The sequence below is a fragment of the Aptenodytes patagonicus genome, chromosome 1 (assembly GCF_965638725.1).
Source record: "Aptenodytes patagonicus chromosome 1, bAptPat1.pri.cur, whole genome shotgun sequence".
Taxonomy (NCBI): domain Eukaryota; kingdom Metazoa; phylum Chordata; class Aves; order Sphenisciformes; family Spheniscidae; genus Aptenodytes; species Aptenodytes patagonicus.
In genome coordinates this window covers 18,753,851-18,777,418 of record NC_134949.1, presented here as the reverse complement: position 1 = coordinate 18,777,418, position 23,568 = coordinate 18,753,851, and the positions used below count along the sequence as shown (strand labels likewise).

The 23,568-nt window shown below is 36.2% G+C and overlaps 1 protein-coding gene across 5 annotated transcripts in view; it reads right to left on the bottom strand.

The window, feature by feature from the left end:
- Window positions 1–23,568, bottom strand: part of TAFA5 (TAFA chemokine like family member 5) — a 537,936-nt gene that overhangs the window by 266,883 nt on the left and 247,485 nt on the right. For all 5 annotated transcript variants that reach the window (XR_012994564.1, XM_076329083.1, XM_076329106.1 and 2 more), the window contains exon 2: window positions 15,945–16,094. Coding sequence is in view for 4 of the 5 variants with exons in the window: in XM_076329083.1 (XP_076185198.1) it covers window positions 15,945–16,094 (150 nt within the window). In the remaining variant the exon portion in view is untranslated. The remainder of the gene's footprint in view (window positions 1–15,944; window positions 16,095–23,568) is intronic.

The window sequence follows — 23,568 nt, the reverse complement described above, 5'->3', positions numbered from 1 at the left end:
TGATAATTGAAAATTGAAATCTTAAATATTGCACAAATTAACATTTCAGTAATGTTCCATAATTTTGAAAAAGACTCAAAAATGAGGTTGAAAATGGAAGCTAGCAGGAGCACACTAGCAGGATGTCACACCTCTAAGTCATAATTTGATACAAACCCAAACGTCAAAGGCCCAGGAATGCTATTTTTCATTATTTTAATAAGCAAACTCAAAGTAAAAAAAACACCTTATGTTAACATTGCACAGTAAAAGTAACAAATTCCAGAGTAAAGAATCCAACCCAAACTGTAAAGCAGTCTGAACTATTATTTTATCTTCAACCAAAACTGAGTAAGATTTTAGAATATTGTGCAATCTTTGTCACACCTCACAGCAAAGAAATTAAATTCAAAATATATTTTTTGTTATATATTTTCTTCCTATAGTTTTTCTAAAATGTGAACTGAATCAGAAATATTGTTTCAAGTTTTCCTTAGCTTTAGAACCAAAAGAGAATATTTTCAGCTACAACTTCATCTGAGCCAGAATCAAAAGCTTTCTGGCTTGACACCGCATGCAAAGGTAAGGATATAACAGAAGTTACACCCCAAATCTTTCATCTGACTTACAGACATGCTCTGAGAAAACTGTGCATCCAGACTTCAATAGGATGATTCAGAATTACAGTGTAAGCAAGACTATCAGCTTTTTTCAAACCGGGAGGTTCAAGGTGTATTTTTTTCAAGCTAAAAGTGAAGTTGGAAATGCAGCTTTGTAAGGTTGTAAACAGCCAGTTTGTATAATAAAATTAAATTATCATTGCTCCTCCAGTATTCATCTTTGCATATTGCACCTTAAAAAAAAGTTACCTTGAGTCTTTTTATGTGCTTATTTTTATTTATATGCTTGTTTCATGCAACCTCTTTTTAAATGAACCAACAAATTACAAACTGCCATTTGCAGCATCTCCCACATGCAGTCCATTTCACCTGTATGCCAAAAGCTACTCCATGTGGCTTGTTCCATAGTATTACATAGCCTAAATTACTCCGTGAAAGGCGTATCTATATGAAAAGCTAGAAAAAGTGAGAATTTAATGAGTTAACTAACTCTGGTGTTTTTCCAGAACAGACATAAACACACACAATGAGGGAGAAATAAAGAACTTGTTCGAATGAAATATGACTTCAGAAACAAACTATTGTGAACTTGGAAGAGTAAAAAGTGTGGGTAGAGATCTAGTATTACTGTGGCAGGGGTACGGAGGTGAAGGTCACATCCATAGAGGAAACAAAGTTTCATTAATCCCACAGTTGAAAGAGCATTTCATTCTGAATTTGGTTTCTGGTTTTCATCCAAATTCATCCAGAACATTAGATCCAGAAGTGATCCATGGTTTCATAGGTGTGCATACATATTAATGTTTTTCATATAAAACTCCCTATTCCAAATAAAAGCCTGCTGTAGATTACTAGTAGATTACAGTGAAAAGTACACTATTTAAAGTAATTGTCATAAAAAGTTAATAATGGAAACCATTAATACAAAGAACTTCAGAATTCAAATTATTTTATACATGAATCCAAACCTCTTCTCCAAATTTCTTTCTTACAGGAAGCTTGTCACTGTATTGATGTTATTATTTTTTTTATTATATCCACCTATCCAAAAGAGTACTGATCCAGTAAATTCAAATTCAAGGAAACAGGTTCATTAGCTTCAATAGCATTCTTAATTTGACTAAGAGGTTAAAGTATGTGAACCTCAAATTATAAGAATCTCAAGACAGGAATCACGTCTCTCTGTCTGAGTAGGCTTTTTTATTAATTTATAATAGGATCTAAACTTATGTTCATGTTCCAGATATAGTCATCAACATCTGAAAGAGAAGCAAAAACTACTTCAAGTACAGAAACCTTTCCATAATCTTTGTTTGCACACTGGACACAATGTCATTTTAGATTTTCCTACACAAAGAACTGGCACCACTTAATTCATAATAAATTAGTTTAGCCATTGTAATAGATGGATGGCCTCTTACACTGGCTTAAACCTGACTTGAGTCCTCTGGCTTGTCCCGGAAACTACACTCATGGGTATAATTAACAGCTTAGGACAATTACAACTGATAGGTTACTTTTCACAGTACTGTCCGGTTTCTCTCTTAGAGACTTTTTTACTTGCAAAGTCATCCTTGAGCAGGCAAGTAATTTTGTAGCAGAAGCACTAATTGTTGGGGAAGAGTTTTGTGTTTTGGCCTTTCAGCTTCTAATGTATTCACTCTAATGCCACATAATAACAGTAATATAAAAGGATTTTATATTTTCTATATAATTATACATAAAACTATATATATATAATTAATATAGAGGTAAATCTGAAAAACACCATATGATTACCACAAAATAAAATCTCACGCTGTGTAAAGTACCTACAGAACTGAAGGCAGCATGATACCCAGCATATACATTTTGTTTCTGAATACATAAAACAAACGGTTCTATATTGTGCAAAGAGGTTCAAAACTAGCTGGACCCTATGTTACCCGTAAGAATACACCAAAATGTGCTAGGTCAGTACCTAATGCTGCCAACAAATGCAGATAATGCGGTTCATATCACCGGTAAAGGAAGCCAGCACCAACACAGCACTTTTCAGTGTATGATGGTGAAATTGCAAAATAATTAAAGCCTGAGTTGAATCAAAATGAACAGCAGCCAGGTACTTAAAATATTCATACAGACTGAGACTTCTACTTCTGAGGTCTGACAAATGCAAAATTGCAAAACCCAGTTCTTTTGCATAAAGAGTCTAAGAATTGCTCTTCAGGAAATCTGGTACTAAAAGTCTAGCAGTATTTTACTAACAGTAAAGACCTGCCCCACTATTCTAAACCCAGATGTCCTCCTGTCCCAAAACTGTGAGGCTAGTATGATTCAGGAGTTTATCTGCCTGCTGCCCACCACTTCAATAGAGAGCTGCCAACATTCAAACCGAAATTACTAAGCTGTCTGCATTTGAAAATCTGAACTTCAGATAGAGACCGTACAAAAATACAGATTAGAAAAGACAAACAGACACCTGTGGGAGTTTTGGAGGTCCTCTGAGATGAAAGGCACAGAGAGAACCTTGATATTATTAGCTTAAACATTGTACATCCCTGATCCAGTTTCACAAAGTCATATCACATTAAAATGGGGTTCCAGCCGCTTTGTGGGAAGCATTATTAGTCTTGCCAAGGAAGCTTAAATGCCAGCTGGGCATAAATTGCTGATGCTCTTCAGGCAGGCAACAGGCCCTTCTAGAGGGACGCCGTCAGGTATCACCCCCACATGACCACACAGTAAAACAGAGGGAGGACATGTCAGTGCATGTAAGCAGTTGACACTGAGTCTGGCTCATACACAGTATAGGCAGGGCTACACTGGGACCTACACTCAGTGCTCCAGCCCTCTTTTCCACACTCCAAATTTGGCATTTCCCTTGGCTTTATACTTGTATATAATGATTAGACTTCCAAAACTTATGTTAACATTGAAGTATTCTGACCTAAGGCTGTTAAAGCAAGAATGCAAATACTGAGTCTAGGGTAACTACTTTAAAAAAGCTGCTCAGAATTGGTCAGTATTCTTAGCAAACACTCAATGTTTTATGCTTAGCAAAATTAAAAATTCAGTAATGCATGCAAAGCTGATGTCTGAAGGTTAAAATATGCTTGCTGCTCTACGTAGAAGACATCTATGTTACCAAAGAGAGCCTATGCTTAAAAACTTTTAATTTGTATTACATATACCCCAGATAGTAAACTTTAAAAATATTTTTTAAAAAAGCTGATTATTCTCAAGGTCAGGAGGACTAAGTCTTCCAATTATGTAGGACTGTTAAAGGAGATATTTAAAATCTAAACAGCAAAACAGTAATAAAGGAAAACATTAAAAAAGATAATTGGATAGGAAACAGGTGATTTTTTTCCATTGGCTATTTTTATTGTAATGCCAGTGCTAGTCAGTGCATCAAAACATCCTATTACAACTGAAGAAAAAACAATTCATAGACTTTTTCTTTTTTTTTTAAACTCAAACTCCAAATCAGTTCTATTCTTTATCTGAAATACTCCAAAAATATTGGTTTTTTCCTACCCCAAATAAGAATTTATTTCTCCACTGTGATGCACAGTCTAGACTGCTACATCTTCTCTTTGTTGAGGTGAGGAACTTCTAGCCTTTGGGCTGACTTCATTCTATACTGCTCTGGCCCATTCTCTCCAACCTCTTTGTCTTTTGCTCTCTCCTCTTCCAGCTCTTTCCAACCACTCTATATCAAGTAGCTCTGTGTCGCTATGTCTCTTCCTGCCTTTACTGTGCTCCATACTAGTAGTGTCTTCCCTGAAACTCCACCTTTTCATTTTGAGAATGCACCACTTCAGCAATACTGCCCCACAGCTCTTTTGACTACTTCCCTTCTGTTGGTCCTGTGGTCCATGTCTTCCCCTCCACAAGTCACTGAATCAGCGAATATTAGTGGAGAGCTATGTGGGAACACTATGTGTGGGTTGGAGGAGATTTACATTGTGCAGGGCAATGGAGAGAGTCTGGACATGGGTCTGTGCTGAGTGCCCTGGTGATGTACAGCAATAGCTGCTTAGTGCAGTGTTGGAGAGGCAGAGGAACACCGCTGCTATAGCATAAAGGTACTGAACAAAGAGGACTATGATGTGCCGTAAAGGCACTGGGCACAAAGGTTGGAAAGTCAGTGCGTAATATAGGATACAGGGAAATACTGAATAACTTTGGAGGATAATATGGAGTATAGGGGAGAAGACTGGATGCCTCCTAGTTAACACATAGCCCATCAAAGGTATTGTCCAATTCCATTTAACCTTCAGTGATAAAGAAATTCTTTATTGATTGCAGTGGGGGGAAGAGGTTCAGGGAAGGAAGTGGGACTTAATTGGCTGGAAGGTGAGTCTGACTCAGGGAGGTTGGTAACTGCCAGCTTAATTTATTCCTTTTTGTAAGATGAATTTACCATGGGAGCTCACAGAATGAACAATAAACAGAAGGTACTTTTTGTATGCTTTAGAAAATATGGAAAGGACAAGAAAATTCTTATCACCTTCAGGCTTACCTGAGTTTTGTACTGCATCTATTTATTTCATGTATTCTGCTCCCTTCTTGTTATATGTGCCACTCTCTCTTCAAATGAGAGTCTGTTTCACAGTAAATCACCCTGTTTTGCACCAAGTCAAAGTCATGTTTGCTTTCACAATACCACCTTTTTTCTTGCTGACTACAGCCTAGCGCCGATATCTCCTCTCTTCTCTCCTTTAAGGAGAGGCAAATCTTTCCTTCATCCCTTTTAATTTCTCTCTTACCTTATCCTTGGGGTTCCACCATGACTAGTTGTATATCCTCTTCCTTCACATTCAATTGGAGCTTTACCTTGCCCTCTTAAAAGGGATAAGCAAGGGTAGAGGTCCTCTGTGTATGCCCTCCTAGGAAGGATGTTGGAGGAAAGACTGAAACTCTCAAAGAAATACTCTGAAACAAGTGGATGGACATTTCACTTTCCCTCTTCCACCTCATCTGAGAGTACAAAGAAGTTTGGAGGGCTTTCCTCCTTATCCTACTCCCCACAATCTGGATAATTAACAAAAGGAAGCATCTACATATCCTTATTTCCTTGTACAAATAAGGACTCAGTCTGTCATTAGACTGCAAGTGCTTTCAGTCTAGGACTGTATGAAACTTGCTTATGAAGCACCTTGCATGCCTATGATATTGTAGAAATAATACAACAGTAAGACATAAGCAAAACAAGTTATGCAAATGAAAAATACAGTCATTACATACATAAAGTTTATTTATGATATGAAAATGCCAGCTTTAATGCCACAAACTTTTTTTCCTCCTGCAGTATGACCCCCTTAACAGCAGGGGAAACCCAACTCCTTTGCTTCACCTTAAATAGGTAGCTTTCTAAGGTTATGTCTTCAAAGAGGGTTTTTTCTCTGAATCAGCCCTGTGTAGAGTATTCTGAAAGAGGCATACAAAAGTGCATAGCATTAAATACTCTGTACCAGGTGCTGGATGTAGTAGTGCTATTAAAGTTGTTACTAATTTAGCAATAAATTTTAACATTTTCTAGGTGTCTTCTGACACATCATCTATCATCACAGATATTATGTCTAAGGTAAATTTAAAATAATGTGGTATATAGCTTTAAAATGCCATTTCTAACCATATTATAGTTTTTCTTGATTCACTTTTATGAAACATACTGTTTCTTTGTTTATAGTTCTCTGTGCTTAATGAGATTATTGGGGGGGGGGGAAGTGATCCCTGACCATGTTGCTTTCACATAGTGCCAGAAGTGTCATTTAGCTATAGTTTTATCTCACCCATTGATGGTAGGGATATATACAAAGGCTCATCTCTATATATATTCTCTTGCACTCACTGGAGACAAACATGTTGCTCTGACAGAAGCCCACTTTCACACATGAATAGTTTTGAACGTTTCTCTTTCCCCCTCTTCTGGGGATAACTAGAACCTAGGATGACAAGCAGAGAGGGTAATATAAACACGTTACATTTTTTCCTTGAACTGCCTCTAATCAGTGAAGACTGTGGCTTTTCCAGAAGGCATTCTGAGCAGCTGATGGCCTGAAGTGTTTATACACATTACATTCAAGCAGAAAACCTACTCTGCTAGTCATCCTATGTTCTCTTTAATCCCATAAGAGAGAAAAAGAGACAAGCTTTCAGAAGGCAATTCTAATATTGACACTACGTGACCTCTGACATGACCATCTCATATCACTGCCTGCAGAGGGAGCTTACAGTGACCAAACTCCTGAATTTAGGAACGTCATGTTGACCTATTGCCTCAAGTTAGCTAATGAAACAGATTGCAATCTTGCTCTGCCTCAAGAAATCAAGCACAGAAAACTCTATCCAGTGATGCAGTGCATACTTATGTTAATGCATAATATGTTCTCTAGTATTTTGTCCAGTTCAATTTAAAATGTCTGTAGTAATTAGGCTTCTAGCCACTCCCTCAGAAAATTGTTCCACAATCTAATGTCACATAACCTCCAACCATTTTTCGGTGCTGAAACTGCCGTCAAAGCACGTACATGAAAGAGCATTAGACTACATGGGTGACTGCTTAGAAGTGTCAAGGAACTGAAGGAAACGAAGCTGTTAGCATTGATGAACTAATGCATCCAATGAAACACCGGGAGGCTGAAGGTGTTGTCTTTCAGATGAAATGTGAAAGCAAGGCACTAAACATTAGAGGCAATTAAAGTTCTCTCAGCTTTCTTTGCAACAATACCAGTGTTAACCCCTGGTTCCTAGCCGCCTTCCAAATCACATAATTAAATTCTGCTTTCCTAAATATTTCCCTGCACTATCATTTAGAAAGACAGCCATCACTTAACTTGAAACGCTGTATTGATGCCAGGTTTAACCTCAAAGGAGGATGCTTATGAGTGAAAAATAATTCCAGTTTGGTCACTTTGTTGTAGGTACAAGGTTTAGAAAAGTATTTTATCTTCAATTACATTTTACTTACACTTATCCCAGATCTATTTCCCTTATATATATCCAAAGTGTTTCCTCTCAATCTGTGGTGTATAATCCTTCAGAATCTTGTAGAAAATAATCTGCCAATTTGCTACATAATTATTTAAACTTAATTCCTCTACATCCCTGATTTGTTACTCCATAAACATTCTTAGATCATGGAAGGAGATCTACAGATCTACTTGCCATTAGGAAGCAGTCGATCTCTACCAAAAAAAAAAAAGGTACTCAGTCTGAGAACCCATAAACCCATACTGGGCCTGACTTTCAAGCTGTGATCAGTACTCACTCTCTGCTACCTGACTGCTGAAGAATGAATTATTCTGTGGAAAACACTAGCATTATGCAAAATCTTGGTCTGCATCTTTATGCCACATCCAGTCACAGAATCATAGAGTCATAGAATATCTCAAGTTGGAAGGGACCCATAACGATCATCGAGTCCAACTCCCTGCTTCTCGCAGCACTACCTAAAAGTAAACCATATGACTAAGAGCACTGTCCAAATGCTCCTTGAACTCTGACAGGCTTGGTGCCATGACCACTTCCCTGGGCAGCCTGTTCCAGTGACCAACCACCCTCTCAGTGAAGAACCTTTTCCTAATGTCCAATCTGAACTTCCCCTGACGCAGCTTCATTCCATTTCCTCGTGTCCTGTGGCTGGTCACCAGAGAGAGGAGATCAGCACCTCCCACTCCACTGCCCCCCTTGAGGAAGTTGTAGACTGCCATGAGGTCACCCCTCAGCCTTCTCTTCTCCAAGCTGAACAAGCCAAGTGACCTCAGCCGCTCCTTGTAAGTCTTTCCCTTGAGACCTTTCACCATCTTGGTTGCCCTCCTCTGGGCACACACTAATAGTTTGATGTCCTTACATCAAGGAGCCCAAAACTGCACACGGTACTCAAGATGGGGCTGCAGTCACTTGAGTTGAGGTACCAAACACTTCATAACATAGTGAAGCCCTTAACTCTTGTTCTTGATGAAAATACTCCTTTAGGGTACTTACCGATCTGCTTGTTACCTTCCTAAGCAGTTGGTTTTTTTTTTCATTGGTTGGTTGCTTTTTTGTCATGTCTTTGGTTATTCCTGTTGTGGATTCTCAGTCAGGAGGGGAAACCTAACTTATCTCTCTGTATTTCTTATAGACACATCAGTGTTGCCATTGATGCTGCAGCTACTGATACATTCGCTTTACATTGCTCACTTTCTGTCTTGGGGTTGAACAGTAGCATTTCTCCCCCAGCAACACTTCAACCTCTAACTGTCACTTGACATTCATGACCAAAGAGAATAAATATGTTTTATGTGAGCATGTTTATAAGATTTTGCCAAGTTTATGATATTATTTGGGTAAGAACTATTATTCAACTTGATTTGGAATGTCACATGTTGTCCTTAACAGTTTGGAGCAGGAAGCAATGCAACTGGAATGAAATTCATCTTCCTGTGCATTTCTAAATGGAAGTGACCCACAAGGTGGAAATTGTCACAATATGCCAGGTCCATGCATATGAAGAAGCAGCTCATGAGTCACAGAAACAATTTTACTTCCATTGTCAGTAACTGGGAAAATCTGCAGTTCTGATGGAGTTGTCTAGAGGCAGCTGAAAGAAAATAAAGCATTGTACACACTTTGGTGCATCTGTAAGTACAGATGCAATTGTGACTGCATACATGGGAGTTGGAGTGAGGAAAGGGAGAAAAGAATTATTATTTTTTAAGTCATGTTGAAAACTAAGTTTTATACATATGTTGCTGGCGAACCATAGTTGCTATCCTTCCCCCACTGCGTAAGCAAAGGAATATAGTTAAGGATACATTTTTTTTCTTTTAAAATTTCTAGGTAGGAGTAAATAGAAATCATTAATATTGTAAGGTACAGCATAAGACAAGTACCCAATGGTTATTTCATAAATAAGCATATACAGTGTCTGGAACACTTCAGATACGTCATAACAAAAAAACACTAAGAGACTGCCAAGGCTCCAGAAGGTATACTAAAACTTAAAATAAGGGTATATAAGCAATGACCAAAATATTATTTATTCTGTTCCTTGAAAGATATTCTAATATTGCAGTGCATTATTACATCCTACCAGTAACATACACAGCATTAAATATGACCACTGGTTAACAAGTTCTAGGATTGTTTAAAAGCCGTGATTATAAACAAAACTGCTTTATTCTTTGGAAATTAAACTCATGACCACAGTCAGAATATTCCCAGGCAAATATTAAACCATCACATACACACTTCTTTACTATTCCATGTAGCCTCTCACTCAGTAGTAATATTAATTACTTACAAATTAGGGATTTAATTTTCAGGGTTGCTAGACATCTAGACAGAAGATCTTCTGTACATACTGGTCACTCAATGAGTTTAACTGTTTAGTGTACCTGAATCTTCAAAAATGTAAGAAAATTCTAACTTTTTCTGTGATTCCGCAACTGAAATGTTAGTATTGACAATGTTTTTTGATACCCAGGCTCTCTATGCAAATAGAGAAAGGAAAAGCAGAAAATGGGTGATACTATCTTTCAGACCCCAGGGAACCAGCAGAATTTTATTAGGGTAATGTTTCAAAAATGTTCATTACAGGCAAAATATTCTCCAGTTTAAAGTAATTGTCACTCTTTCCAATCTGTCAAGAAGAATAGCAAGGCAAGCTAAATACATGTTCTAGCCTGTTTAACTTCATAGCTACCTAGCAGAATAGCCAATCATTTTGCTACTACCATAATGTAATTAATACCATTTGCCCAAGGTCAAATAGAATCATAAAATCATAGGACGGTTTGGATTGGAAGGGACTTTAGAGATCATCTAGTCCAACCCCCCTGCCATAGGCAGGGACATCTTTCACTAGATCAGGTGGCTCAAAGCCCCGTCCAACCTGACCTTGAACACTTCCAGGGATGGGGCATCCCCAATTTCTCCATTGTTCATGGAACAACCTGTTCCACCACACCTGTCTCACCACCCTCATCATAAAAAATTTAGTTCTTATGTCCAATCTAAACCTACCCTCTTTTAGTTTAAAACCATTGCCCCTTGTAATGGCCCCAGTAAAAAGTTTTTCTCTGTCTTTCTTATAAGCCCCCTTTATATATTGAAAAGCCACAATAAAGTCTTGCTGGAGCCTTCTCCAGGCTGACCAACCCCAACTCTCTCAGCCTTTCTTCACAAAAGAGTTGTTCCAGCTATCTGATAATTTTCATGGCCAAATAGTCCCACTCTCCTCCTAGACTTAAATCTTCCACGCTATACCATACACTGCTTCTGGTCCAGCAAAATGTCTACGAAGTATTATTCAGTCTCCTTCTAATTTCATATCCATCCCACTTTGCCTTTTGGTTTTACTTGTTTTAAACTGACATACCTTAAATGCAACAAAGTTAAATGTATATTTACAGTGAGGAAACATTTGCAAACATCTGCAATAAAACCACGATAAAATAATATAAATAGCACATTAACAAACATCCAAAATACTGTAAATGTAAAAGCTAAAATTCTCATTTCTGAAAATCATTATAGTCCTCTTTTTTTTTTTCCTTTTTTTTCCCCCAGTATGAATAAGATACTTTAGAATGATGAAGCTCTCCAGGTATTAGGCAGTTTTGTTTCAAGTGCATGACCTAGGATTCTATTAATGATCAGTTCCAACCCCTACACCTCCCCACAGACTCCTAGAGATAATGAGAAGAGCAGGGAATTATTGATCAAAACTAATGTGGCTTCCTTGTGGATCCTCAGTTTCTGTGTTAAACAAAATCAATCAATGCCAACTGAAAATCATGTTAGTCATAACGTACGAACAAATTATACCAACTAAGATTCTATAGAAAATAATATTGTTACAATGCTTGCAAAAGAATTAAAATTTTATTAAAACTTTAAAAAGTAAAAAAGGAAAAAAAAAAAAAAGAGACTGATTCACAATATAAATTGTCTGAACACTTTGAATTCAGTTACCTGAGCTCCAGCTACTCCAAATTTAGGAATTTTGGATATCAGGATCAACGTCCTGGGATTTTTCATAGCACTTTGTAGACATAAAAGTAGCCAGAACTCAAATCCAGAGCATGAGAATCTTCTAATCACAGAATTCAGGTAAGCAAATTAAAGATTGCCATCCTAATTTTCTCAAGCAATTAAACCACTTCTCTCATACCACTTTTCCTCTCATCAACTGCTTCTATTTTCTGGAGAAAATTACTGTTTATTTTTGAGCTATAAATATATATTGGACAGAATTACTGGAATCTATTGAATATTTAAATGTTCATCCCACTCTTCTCAGGTTAATATACTTGTATTCTATGGAACGCTTCAGCATGACAAATTTTATTTTCAGACAGATACAATTCTTGTGAAAGAACACAAACCATGGGTGCACGTGTACACACACTGTTATCAAAGACTTCTTGTCACGTGCTTTAAAACGAGTTTCAATTAGTGAAGGTACTGGACAAAAATGGAGAATAACTGCTATCTTCCAGTCTCTCACAGGCTCCAGCTTAAAAAACTGATGAAGCTTGACTGACACACAGGGAAATTACTCTGGTGATAAACCAGATGCTATGTTGAAATATAATATCTTATCAAAGTAATGCAATTGAGGTCATTGCTATGGAATTTGATCTCAAAAAAGGGACTAGAGAATGCTAGTTGTAAATAATAATAATATAACTAAAAGTGCAGACAAACGACTGTCATAATATCACAAAACCTACATTCATGAATAAAAAATACATCACAACCAAACATACCAAATATACATTATGACTCTGTGGGTCTAGGAATGAAGCAATCAACACTAAATCACGCTTGAAATCAGGGTGAATATTGATGCCATTTTTTCCGATTACATTAGCAATCTGCCATACTTAAAGACTGCTAGAAAAAAATAAAGAGTAAATCAGCACTCTCCATCATAGGGAAACATTTCAAGATCTCTGTTCTTCATGCTCTGCTCAGACCACGCCCTAAACACTGCATTTTCATTTTTAAGAATTCCAGTTTTATCTATCTGACATATACTGTCTTTCATTTCTTAGGAAAAGACCTTAGCTGATGTAGCAGTGGAAATCGGAGTGGATTCTGGTAATGAACTCAGGACTTACTCTAAGATCTACGTTGACAAGTGCAATCTCAGACAATGCTTGCAAGGTTTAAGAGCCCTTAAATTACTTACTCTTTTTACTGCAATAATTGACACTTGCATTTCAGAGCTCCAGGAAATATACAGCATAACTGAATATATTCTAAGGCACTTCTCTCCATTAAACAATGAACAAATGGTAGCCAGGTACAACATGATGCATTTTAAGGTTGTAAAAATTAATAGCTTTGGTACTGAATCTTCAAAACACTCTCTTGCCAGAAGCTGTAACACAATTGTTAGCTAATGTTTTCTTGGTAGTAGGTTAGTAGGTCACGCTTAATATGCCTGCTTCCTTCACAAATGACTTTGCATTAGCTATTAAAGGTCTAAGGTCTAATTCTGCTACCTTTACTTCAGAAATAATCTCATTAAAATCAAGACTATATATAGAATAAAACTAAAAGAACCAAATCTTTGGGAAGCAAACTGGCATGAAAAAAAAAACACTGCCCAACGACATTTTTTTCTTGTTGATAGCAGAAATGAAATCTCAAATAGCAATTATGTTCTTAACATCAACTATAATATAAATAAAGAAAATTTGCAAAAGCACACTCTATGTCTTATTTAAGAAAGCTCAGAGAAGGATTTATTTGTTTGTTTGAAAAATGAGATTTATAAGAAAAAAGTGAATGGAAAGTCTGCTAGACGGAAGATTTCCATAGGTGAAAAAACCCTTCTTTATTGTAATAAAATAAAAAAAAAAAAGTTTGCTGGTTGCATTCCTAAACCAGCAGTATGTGACTTAACATCAGAGACAAAATTAGCTTTTCTCAGACATAATTTTACGTAGATTTCATGTTCTGTCCAGAAGAAAGCATTCAGTAGCTCTGTTTGAAACACTTTATTCTAGAAATGAATATAAACAGTATGGAAAAATTCAGTGTGTATTCTTTAAATTAGGAACCTAGTAAATTCACAGATGGATACTTGTTAGTCAATGGCCAATTTATCTGCCGGCTTTATTTGCAAGCAGAAGATTAGAGACAAGATAAAGTACTCGTTTATGCTTTCCTATATAATGGTGTTTATAGTATGTAAAACTATTTTTTTAACTTCATTCACGAATAAAACCTACAGATCAAAGATTTGGCTTGTGCCTTCTTTTTAATTTGGGAACTTGATATACAGTTCTAGGTATCATTAACCTTTTTGAGCATTGATTACAAAACATCCCTAACAGTGTCCAGGAAAGCAAAGTAGCATGTCCTAAACATCTTGCAGTTACCATTCTTAGCAAATGGCTCAACATCCTAACTATAAACATTTCACAAAATAATAAAGAACCATGTTATTAGATCTTACTAGAACTATGTAGAAAAGCTTTAAAAAATGAATGATAATACTTGGACATATAAGTTAATGGGAAGCTCTATTTTTCAACTGATGAACTTCCCACTTATTTTTCAAATGTGGAGTACGACATAAAGAGCCCTCTCTGACTACACAATACCTAACCATAGACCCTGTCATCCAGTTCTCTGTTTTCATAAAATGATCAAGTACATTGAAAGCAAAAGCAGAGTTTGAAATAGCCCTTCTTCATGAGTTCCCAATAAAATAAATAAATAAATAAAAATATTTTTTTTTTATTAAATTACCTCAAACCTTCCACACTTGGAAACTAAGCTAATATAGCAATTGGAGGATGAGGTGTAGTCATGTCTTCTTACTGACACGTACATTCTAGCTATCTAAAGTCTCATCACCACACATGTCTTAAGGCAAGGCAGAGAAATGGTGAATATCAGAATGTGATACATCTGATTTATCTTAGGCACTTAGGATGAGATAAATTACTCTGAGAAGGTGCCTTTTGCTCTCCATTGGGTGTAAAGAAAAACTGGAGTTACTAGATTAGACAACTAACTTTGGATACCCAAGTTACAGCAAATGAGTCTCACCATAGGCCGCAACTGACTGAGGAAAAATTGTGTTTAGTTCCCGCCAGATGATGCAAAACTGGTATTTTCCCTTAGAACTTTGTTTTAAAATGGGAAACATATGTTGAATATTTTAACTGCTAACAAGTATTTTTGCGAAAGTTACAACTATAAATGACACAATAAAATAATTCCTTTCTTAAGCAATTAAGTCTTATGATCTTACAGTAAAACAGGAAAGAAGAGAATTAGTGGATATAGTATCACATTATGGAAGAGACAGCTAAGAAACTGTCTTACAGAGTACCAAAAACAGTGAAAGGAAAATGCAAAAATAGAATGTGCATGATGTTCTATATTTAGCTTTGTGGGTAGGCTCTGAAATCTCCTTTGAGCTGTCTTCTTTGATAGTCACTGGTAAGACCGAATTCTGAGGCAACAGTAGGGTGTTCTCAGCAATATTTTTATTTGAGGGCTCAAACCAGTCAGTATTCAAAGGCAATCTGTGAATTTATTATAGTTGTATACATAAGCATCTTCTTTTTATTTTTGTTAACTGAGCCTAGATCAAAACATACTATTTTGCATCAGTTATTTTCAATATGTTTCAAATTTTATTTTTAATATGAATGCTTGCTAATAGCCTTGCACTGGCAGACCTGTCTTGAAGATTGTCCCATTGTTAATGTCTTACTTAGCTGTAACACAGAAATTCATTTGTCTCAAAAAATGATTTCAAAGTGAAATATTTTCATACCTCCCTGTACATCAGCAGTTTTCCAGCTGCATGCTATCACTGCATCTGCAGTGAATCATACAGAATCATCATTTTAAGGAGAGAAGGAATGCTGGACATGTGAGGTACACTCAGATACTATATTCTAACTATAGTATCAGTGTTTTCTTCAACAACATTAACTATCACACAGGAGCAGTCACATTAGCTTCCCAGTGGCATAAAACCTTTGAGGCTCTTTTGCAGTGGTTTTTTAACATTATAAGGAATAAAAAGTAGGGGAAAAAATGAATGCCATTTCACTGCTGATCCTATCATCACATGCAAAATATAACAGCACCATGCCCTTAACATTCAAGTGCATATCAAGCTAAAACAAAAGTGAAAATTCCAATTAAAAAATTGTAACTGAAATTTCTATACTATTAGTCAGTAATACCCTTCTGAGGAATTTCAATGGTATTGCCATTGGTAGTTGGGACACGTGAAAATTTCTTCTATAGAGCTTTTATTTTTTTATGAGACACTACCAGTTTACACCACTCTTGTATTGGCAGAAACTGATTGAATAGATCTTTGCTTCTTACCATCAACACAGGCTGGCCTTGCTCTTGTTGTACCGGCAATCTGTCCTTTTTTACATGCACAGCGAGCTGTTTGTCGGGCTATAGTCCTTCGGGGCTGACTGCTATCTCTGTCCAAAGTAACAATCTCACATGTACCTGCAGCCAGTTGACCTGGAAAAAGAACCAGCAACAGGTACCAGAGTCACTGAATGCACTACAGGCAATCTATTACAGCCGAATAGAGTCACGGCCCTATGTCACAGCAGACACTCCACAACAAATGGGCAGCCAGCTGATGGATATAATAAAACTGAGATGACATACAATTTTTCTTTGTGGTGGACATATGAAAACCCTGCAAACTGGCTCTGTCAGAAAATGATTATTGTTCCATAAAAGCCAGAGAGCTGAGGTCACACAGGTTACTTTTACTTATGTCGGCTAAGTAAAGGAACAATCTGCTTTTACAGCAATGAAATTTAAATGGTGTGCTCTTTACATACTTCCAGAAAAGAAATGGTAAAGTATATGGAAAACAAAAATCTTCCCCACATGTCCATGAATATAATGAAGTCTTAACTGCTTTGCATGTTGTTTTTGAAAGAAAAAGTCTTTCAAAGTATGCCCATGTTTGACCAGGTTGTCAGTCCTTTGGCTCTTGCTTCATCTAAACTGAACAGTAATTTATTCTCTACCTGACTCATATTTGAAGTAGCTGGTCTTTTTTCTTTTACTAGATTTACTATGTAACCATGCTGCAAATGATAGTAAAATGACACTGCCCCGTTAGCTCAGTAACATTGTTTGCTTTTTATTGACTTCTCCAATATGTGTAGCTTTTCCTGAATATTAAGGAAATCCACATCACCTAATTCTGAATTTGGACCATGCTATGAGAGGCAAAACAAAAAGTTGCAAAAAATTCTTTTATGAGGAATATTAGTCTGAAGTAAATGTTATACATTTAAAGTGATGCACTTCTTCTGGTACAACCAATAGTAAACTACTAGTATACCAAAATACTACCTTTTACAAGCAAGAAAGATACATTATTGAATTTCAATGCGTAGTAAGACTGAAAAAAAGTCCCAGCTATCACTTTGTATTACATATAATTTCTGGATTTTATGGTAGAGTAGTAAATATAATTTCTATTGGATTTTGTCTTTGTAGGCAATCGATTATAAACCTTCAAATGAGTATGTGCAAAAATATATCTGCAAATCACAAGCTTACCATATTTTGTTTTCATAAAAAAATAAGATTGGAACAAAAGCAATATTGTATCTATAAAAAAGTTATGCAGTTTAAATAATATTAACAGTAAATTATTTTTGTGTTGTTGAAATATTGAAAAAGAACAATGAGACAAAAAGCAGAAATTTAATTTTATATTAACATCAAATTTAAAAAAAAAAACACAAAACCCCCTGAAACATACATGAATGGCATTTAATTCAAGTCTAAAAGTGTAATGATATTTCTGTATACTGCATTGTTTCCATTCAGAATACAAGTTTACCCAGTATATTCTTCTCAGAACCAGCTTACGATGCTTCTTATTGTGTGGATACTGTTTTGAAACTGCCAGAATAGCAAAACATTGTAGGCTGTCAACAGCATTGTGACTGGTTCACTGCTAAGCCACCTAAATTGTATGTTGCTGTGACTCCTACACTGCAGTGAATTACAACATGGTAAAACTGAGGATCTCAAAGATGAATATGGAACAAAGTACTCTACAAATCCATGCAAATATATGTAAGTAATATACATTAGGCATTTATAAATACAGATATGATATTCACGATAGTGAACACTATCGTCATAGTGTTTAATGGCTGCTGGCAACTAGACTTAATGAGCTATGGACAATCCTGCGTTTCTACTCTTTTCCACCCACTCTGTTAATAAAAATGTCTTAGGATAAACATACTGATGAGAGGATTTTTATGTATTATATGCTGTTTTTTCCTTTGTTTCCTCCAAAATCTTGGGTTAGAAAGCAAAGGTTTAGTAAGAAAGATAGTGGCACATGAGTTTCCAGATAGGGACAAGGGAAATCCAGCTACACTGAAACATCTTGAACCGAAAAAAAAAAATCATTCTTTTTTCCCCATCACTAATATAATTCATTCTGGGTTGCAGGAGATGTATTGCTCCCAAGGAATACAGCTGTCTTAGTAGATCATGTAAAAAAGACATAATCAGAGGTGTATTTAGATCTTGACCCCTTAGGCATTTGAACATCATGATTATGGTCCTGCATTGAGAATAGAAATTGAATGGAAACTAAAGAAAAAGTGGAAGCATAAATATGATATGTGTATGTGTTCCTGAGAGTATGGGTTGCCATATCCTTCCCTATCTGTAAGTCTTTATACTATTGTTACTTTCATTAAAAGATATGGTAAATCATATAATCTAGGCAGATCATTATATAAAACCCCATTTCAGAGGAAAGGAACCAGTTTTACAGCACAGTGAAGATGAGTAAGGACTATACTCAGAGAAAAAGAACAATGAAGCTTTATGTCAAGATAATTTGTGAAAGGAAAAAGCTTTCCAGGGAATGCAAGCAGTGACTATTGATAAGAATGCCTATAGATAATATTTTCTGCTTTTGGACCTGTCCAGTTTTAGTTCTGCATAGGTTCATTTTGAGCCAGCTGGGCTATTTGTTTTTTATGACTGTTTTCAGCTGTTCATTTTGTTTAGAGATGATAATTTCTTCCAGGCATAGTGACCTCATTTTTTTGATGAACTTCAAAAACTGGGATACCTAAATGAGAGATAATACAAAGATAATGTCACACTGCCTTTCAAGGAATTTTGTGCAGCTATTAAAAATAAGGGAAAATTGGAAAGATTTTTAAAACACTTCATAGAATTTTAATTTTTTTTTTAGAGATCATTTCTCTGTGGCCATTCTTGTTTCTATAGCAGAAGAAAATTAAAGAGTTATTGCAGAGCTGCAGCAGCTCTTCCCACATATATGACATAAATACTTCTTGGTCATTGTGTCACAGGGTGCAAAGATTGCAAGTATATTGAGCACTGCAACATAGTGTACATCCACTGTTACTTGGCTTTAGATGGCTGTAAAGCATGAAAAGTATTAGTTAAGGTTATGGAGGCCCATCTCCAGAGAGAGAGTCAGCCTGTTGTAAAGCATGTCCTCTCTGTCTCTCATTAAGTAGAGGGTAAGTCTACAGGAGTACCTTACTTAGATGACATGTATGCTACTTTTGTTTTTTAACAATTTAATCTAGAAATGTAAGGTACAAAATGATGGAACAAAAGGAGTACACTTCTTGTAAGTACCGAGTTTCAAGAATTAGGATACCTTTCATTTTCAGGGAAGTTGACATAGTGACCTCTTTCAAAGATACTAATGAAAACAGGCCATTCATCTCTGAGCCTCTGAACACTCTCCACTTCACTCCTAAGCACAGAGAAGAAATCTCAAGGCAGCAACGGGTGGAGTTTCACTGGAGCTTTTCCAGCTGAGAGATTAAGAGCCACAGTCTATGGAACAGTCATAAAGACTCCATATTTTCAGTAGATCGTATTTATGTACTTGCAGTACACAAAGCAATTCACCACCTTCCAACCTGAATGAAATAATCTTGGGGAAAAAAAAGGCAAGTATCATCAGAGAATTCTGATTCATTCTAGTCTTGTCTGAAAGTTTATCTTCCAAGAAAAAAATGTAATTTTTTATTATTTTACAGACCAAGTATAAAGATTGTTTCAGAGTTACCATCACCCAGTTTTCCAAGTAAATGAGTGGGTATTTCTTTGTTGCTGTTATTGTTTTAAAATATGTATATTATATATACATATTTTTGATATTTTATAAATATTTGTTTTATAAGTTTATTTTAGTAATTAAGACCTCACTGGAAGTTACTTGATTTTGTGTTGCCACCATCTGGTTACTAAACAGAGAAAAGGTTCAGGTTCTTTAATGCTCTTCTATAATGTTGTACTGCGTTCTTAAAATGCCACTTGATATGTCCCCCTCTCTCTCCCACCACAAGCACACATGATTCTATATGGAATTCTTTCAGGAAAAAGGAAAACTACAGGATTCTGAATTAAAAATGTAAGTCAAACTAAACCAAAACCAAAAAACCCCACAACCATTAAAATTCCAAATGCAACAGGATTAGTCTTTTGGCTTCTAGCTTGCACTCATGGACTTGTTTACAGTAATTGCTGTACTCAGCACCTATTTTGCTTTTTTCTGAATGAAGTCCCATCATGATCAGTTCTGAAACTGCGCTCTGTGAGACTTTCATGGAAGTCTGTAGGAATCAGTGAGTTTAGGTACACATATTTAGCAAATGGCGCAGGAAATATCTCAAGGTAAAACTATTATATTTTTAAAAGTTCTTTAGTACTTACATTCTTGAAAAAAAAGAGTTTGTTATTGAAAAGTTTAAAAGTAAATAGCATTTTTTATGTGTATTACTACGAGCCCCCTGTCCACTAATTGTCACTGCTGAAAGAACAAAGCTTTTGAAAGATCTGTATTGTCTGTCATAGGTAAAACCCTCAAATAGTAAATATTTTCATATTACACGAAGGGTACCTGGGATAATATTTTAATTTTCTGTGGAGGAAAATATTTCTATTCTCTAATAGAAAATAAAATCTGCCTAATCCACATTGATTACAGCAAGCAAGTCAAAGATATTATGATTTTTTTAATTTATGCATGTTGAAAAGCTGAAGACTTTCCCTCAAATTCATTTAAAGAAATAAAATCAGATTATGAACTCACGGTATCTGTGGGTACAATGAAAATAAAACTTGATCTAAATATAGGGGTCTTTCCAGGGTTTTAGATTCCATGCTCATCCAGAAAATCTACTTCTGAATTGTACATGCAGGCTTATATTATAGTTTCAGTGAACAATTTTTCCATGCATCACCAATTTGATGCCTAGCAACACAAGCTCTTTTAGTTCAAAATGCATAAAGTTAGATGTTATTAAAAATCTTGGCTAGATTCAGATACTCTTTTGTCAGTGAACACAATGCAGGAGTTGTTTCAAAATCAGATCATAGGAATACATTCAGTAGTTTTCTATTACAATATTGAAGTCTTTCTGACAACAGAGCCATGCCAACTCCTGAGCAGAGCTGAATATCAACAATTCCTACTGAAATAAGGGGGAACTTAAGTACTTAGTGTCGCTCATGATTTGCAGTTTGACGTTAACTTGAATAACGAATATTTAAACATATTTCAATTAAAAAATAAAAAGCATATATTTAAGTGGAATTTGAATTTTTTTCTGTTATATATCTTTCCTCAAAGAAATTGTCCTGAAAGAAGATCTCTTACACTGAACATCATCCAATTTCAGACAGTCCTATTACCTTTTCATTTTCAATTTTAGTTCAGAACGAGAGAGATTATGGCAAGGAATTGGTTTGCCCCAAAGAACCACACTCACTTTTAAGATACAATAGCAAAATTTATGGAAATCCAACTAGTATAAAATAAAAAAGAGCACCTCCAACAAAGCTTCTGAAAAAATGTATTTAATCTAAAGTAACAGACCAGAATTGGCTCAGCTTCTGTAAATCAGTATGGGAAAAAACTGGTCAAACGAATCAGCACAATTTCAGAATAACTACCAAATAAGAACATGTTTCAATCTTAATTTATGTGCTACAAGGGCATTTCAATTTTTCAATAGAATATATTCTTGGAAATACACTATTTTTCTTTTTTGTTGCTAAAGTCCCTGACATTGAAAGTATTTGTTTCCAAGATGCTTGGTATATCATTTAGGACCTTGTATCTTTCTATTGAAACAAATGTTGTGGCTGTTTAAGTAACAGACTACACAAAGCAATTCTTCATGCTAGTACAGTTAGACAACCTGTTTAAAACAGTCTTTATCAGTTTTTCTTGAGGGTATGATTATGCTGTCAGTAGAAGAAGACAGGACAATGTCACTGTCTGAAACAAAAAGTAAATAATTTGGATAATCCTAATTTACTGGTGTAACCTATAGGTGCTCAGTAAACTAAAAAGCAGCAGACCAATTTTCTCAAAACTTTCCATAGATTTACTTCATTACAGGTTCAGAGCTATATTTAGCTGGAATCAACCTTACCATGTGACCTCTGTAGCTTCCCAGTCTTAAAAGGAGTGATTCTGGATTTTAGTGGTATAAAAGAAGAGAATTTGTCTCAAAAGAAGTGCTTTTAGTGCTCATTTTATGAAGGAAAACTTACTGTACAACCCAGTTAAGTAAAACTTACGAATAACAAGAGAAAAATACAATGAATGCCTTCTCCTTTTAAGAGTCAGTTTAAGTATTTTCAGAGTTCCACTGCAATGAAACAGTACATTATGTCCCCTTAGTAATTACTAATCTTATTGCAATTTTCAGACTACCACTTAGCCATCTCAAGCACATAAACAGCACAGACATTAGGAGGATAGGAAAATAGCTTTCAGCCCTTCCATTCTGAAATAAGCAGTAAATTTTAATTAAAATAGATCCTACTCTTCTAAATAGTTGCACAGGAAAGAAAATAGAGTCTGTGGAGATTCAGGATACATTCAGGACCCATTTTGAGATTTCTTTTTTTCCCAGATAGGACTAATGCCCTAACTTACTGCACCTGATACTGCTATTGTATGTAATTGCTTAATATTTTGTTGTATAATTATGAATCATTTCCCCTATATCTCACTATTAAAAACATAACAGAAAGACAAATGAATGAAAAAACAAAGTTCAATAAAAACAAACTTCAAGATTTAAGTTTCTGAAGGCAATTCTCAAACAGAATTGGTACAAAGGGGATTTCCAGACCAGAAAAGGCTTGAAAAATCAAGCCAAGGATGTATAAATAAATGCGGAAGCAAGGAATTTATATACATGGACCTACTTTTAAATAAGTTTTCCTATTTGGTACACTACTTTAAAAAGTAATTTATACTGATCCCATGGTTTTAGGACATGGCAATGTCATTTCTCAAATTCCTATACAGTGTCAGGTCAAAACCAACACATTCGATAGGCTGCATTTTACAAAAAAGAAAGAAAAAGAAAACCATGGCTGAAGTACAGTATTGAGAGAGAAACTTATGTCAGGGACATGAGGGTTACAATAGGCCTCACTGTCCCTGCCCAGCACACCCTGCCCACAGCCCAGGACCCCATGCCAGCCCCCCCAGGGCCATCAGCCCCCGCCCCAGCGACGCCGCAGCAGGGCTGGTCTCCAGCTCCACACAGCCCTGACCTGCCCGGACATGGGCACCGTGGAGTCAGGCCCACCCATGGGCCCCCAGCCCGGCCCGGCCTTAGCCCATCCCCAGGGAGGTGACTGGTGCCTGGGGCTGCCCCGGTGCTCCCCTGGCTGCCAGGCCCTGCCCTGCCGGGTTTCCTGGGAAGGATCTCAATGATTCCAGCATGGCGACTGGAAACCCATCAAGCTGCAGCACCAGGAGAGCCAGTGACCCTTGCACCCCTCATTTCAGCGACAGAGATCACAGCTTCCATCTTTGAGAAATGTCTTTAATGCATATTCACACAAAAATCAACCAAATGAATCCCACTAATGTCGATTTCATGAATATTATAGAAATATCCCCCCTAGCCTAGTAATTTCT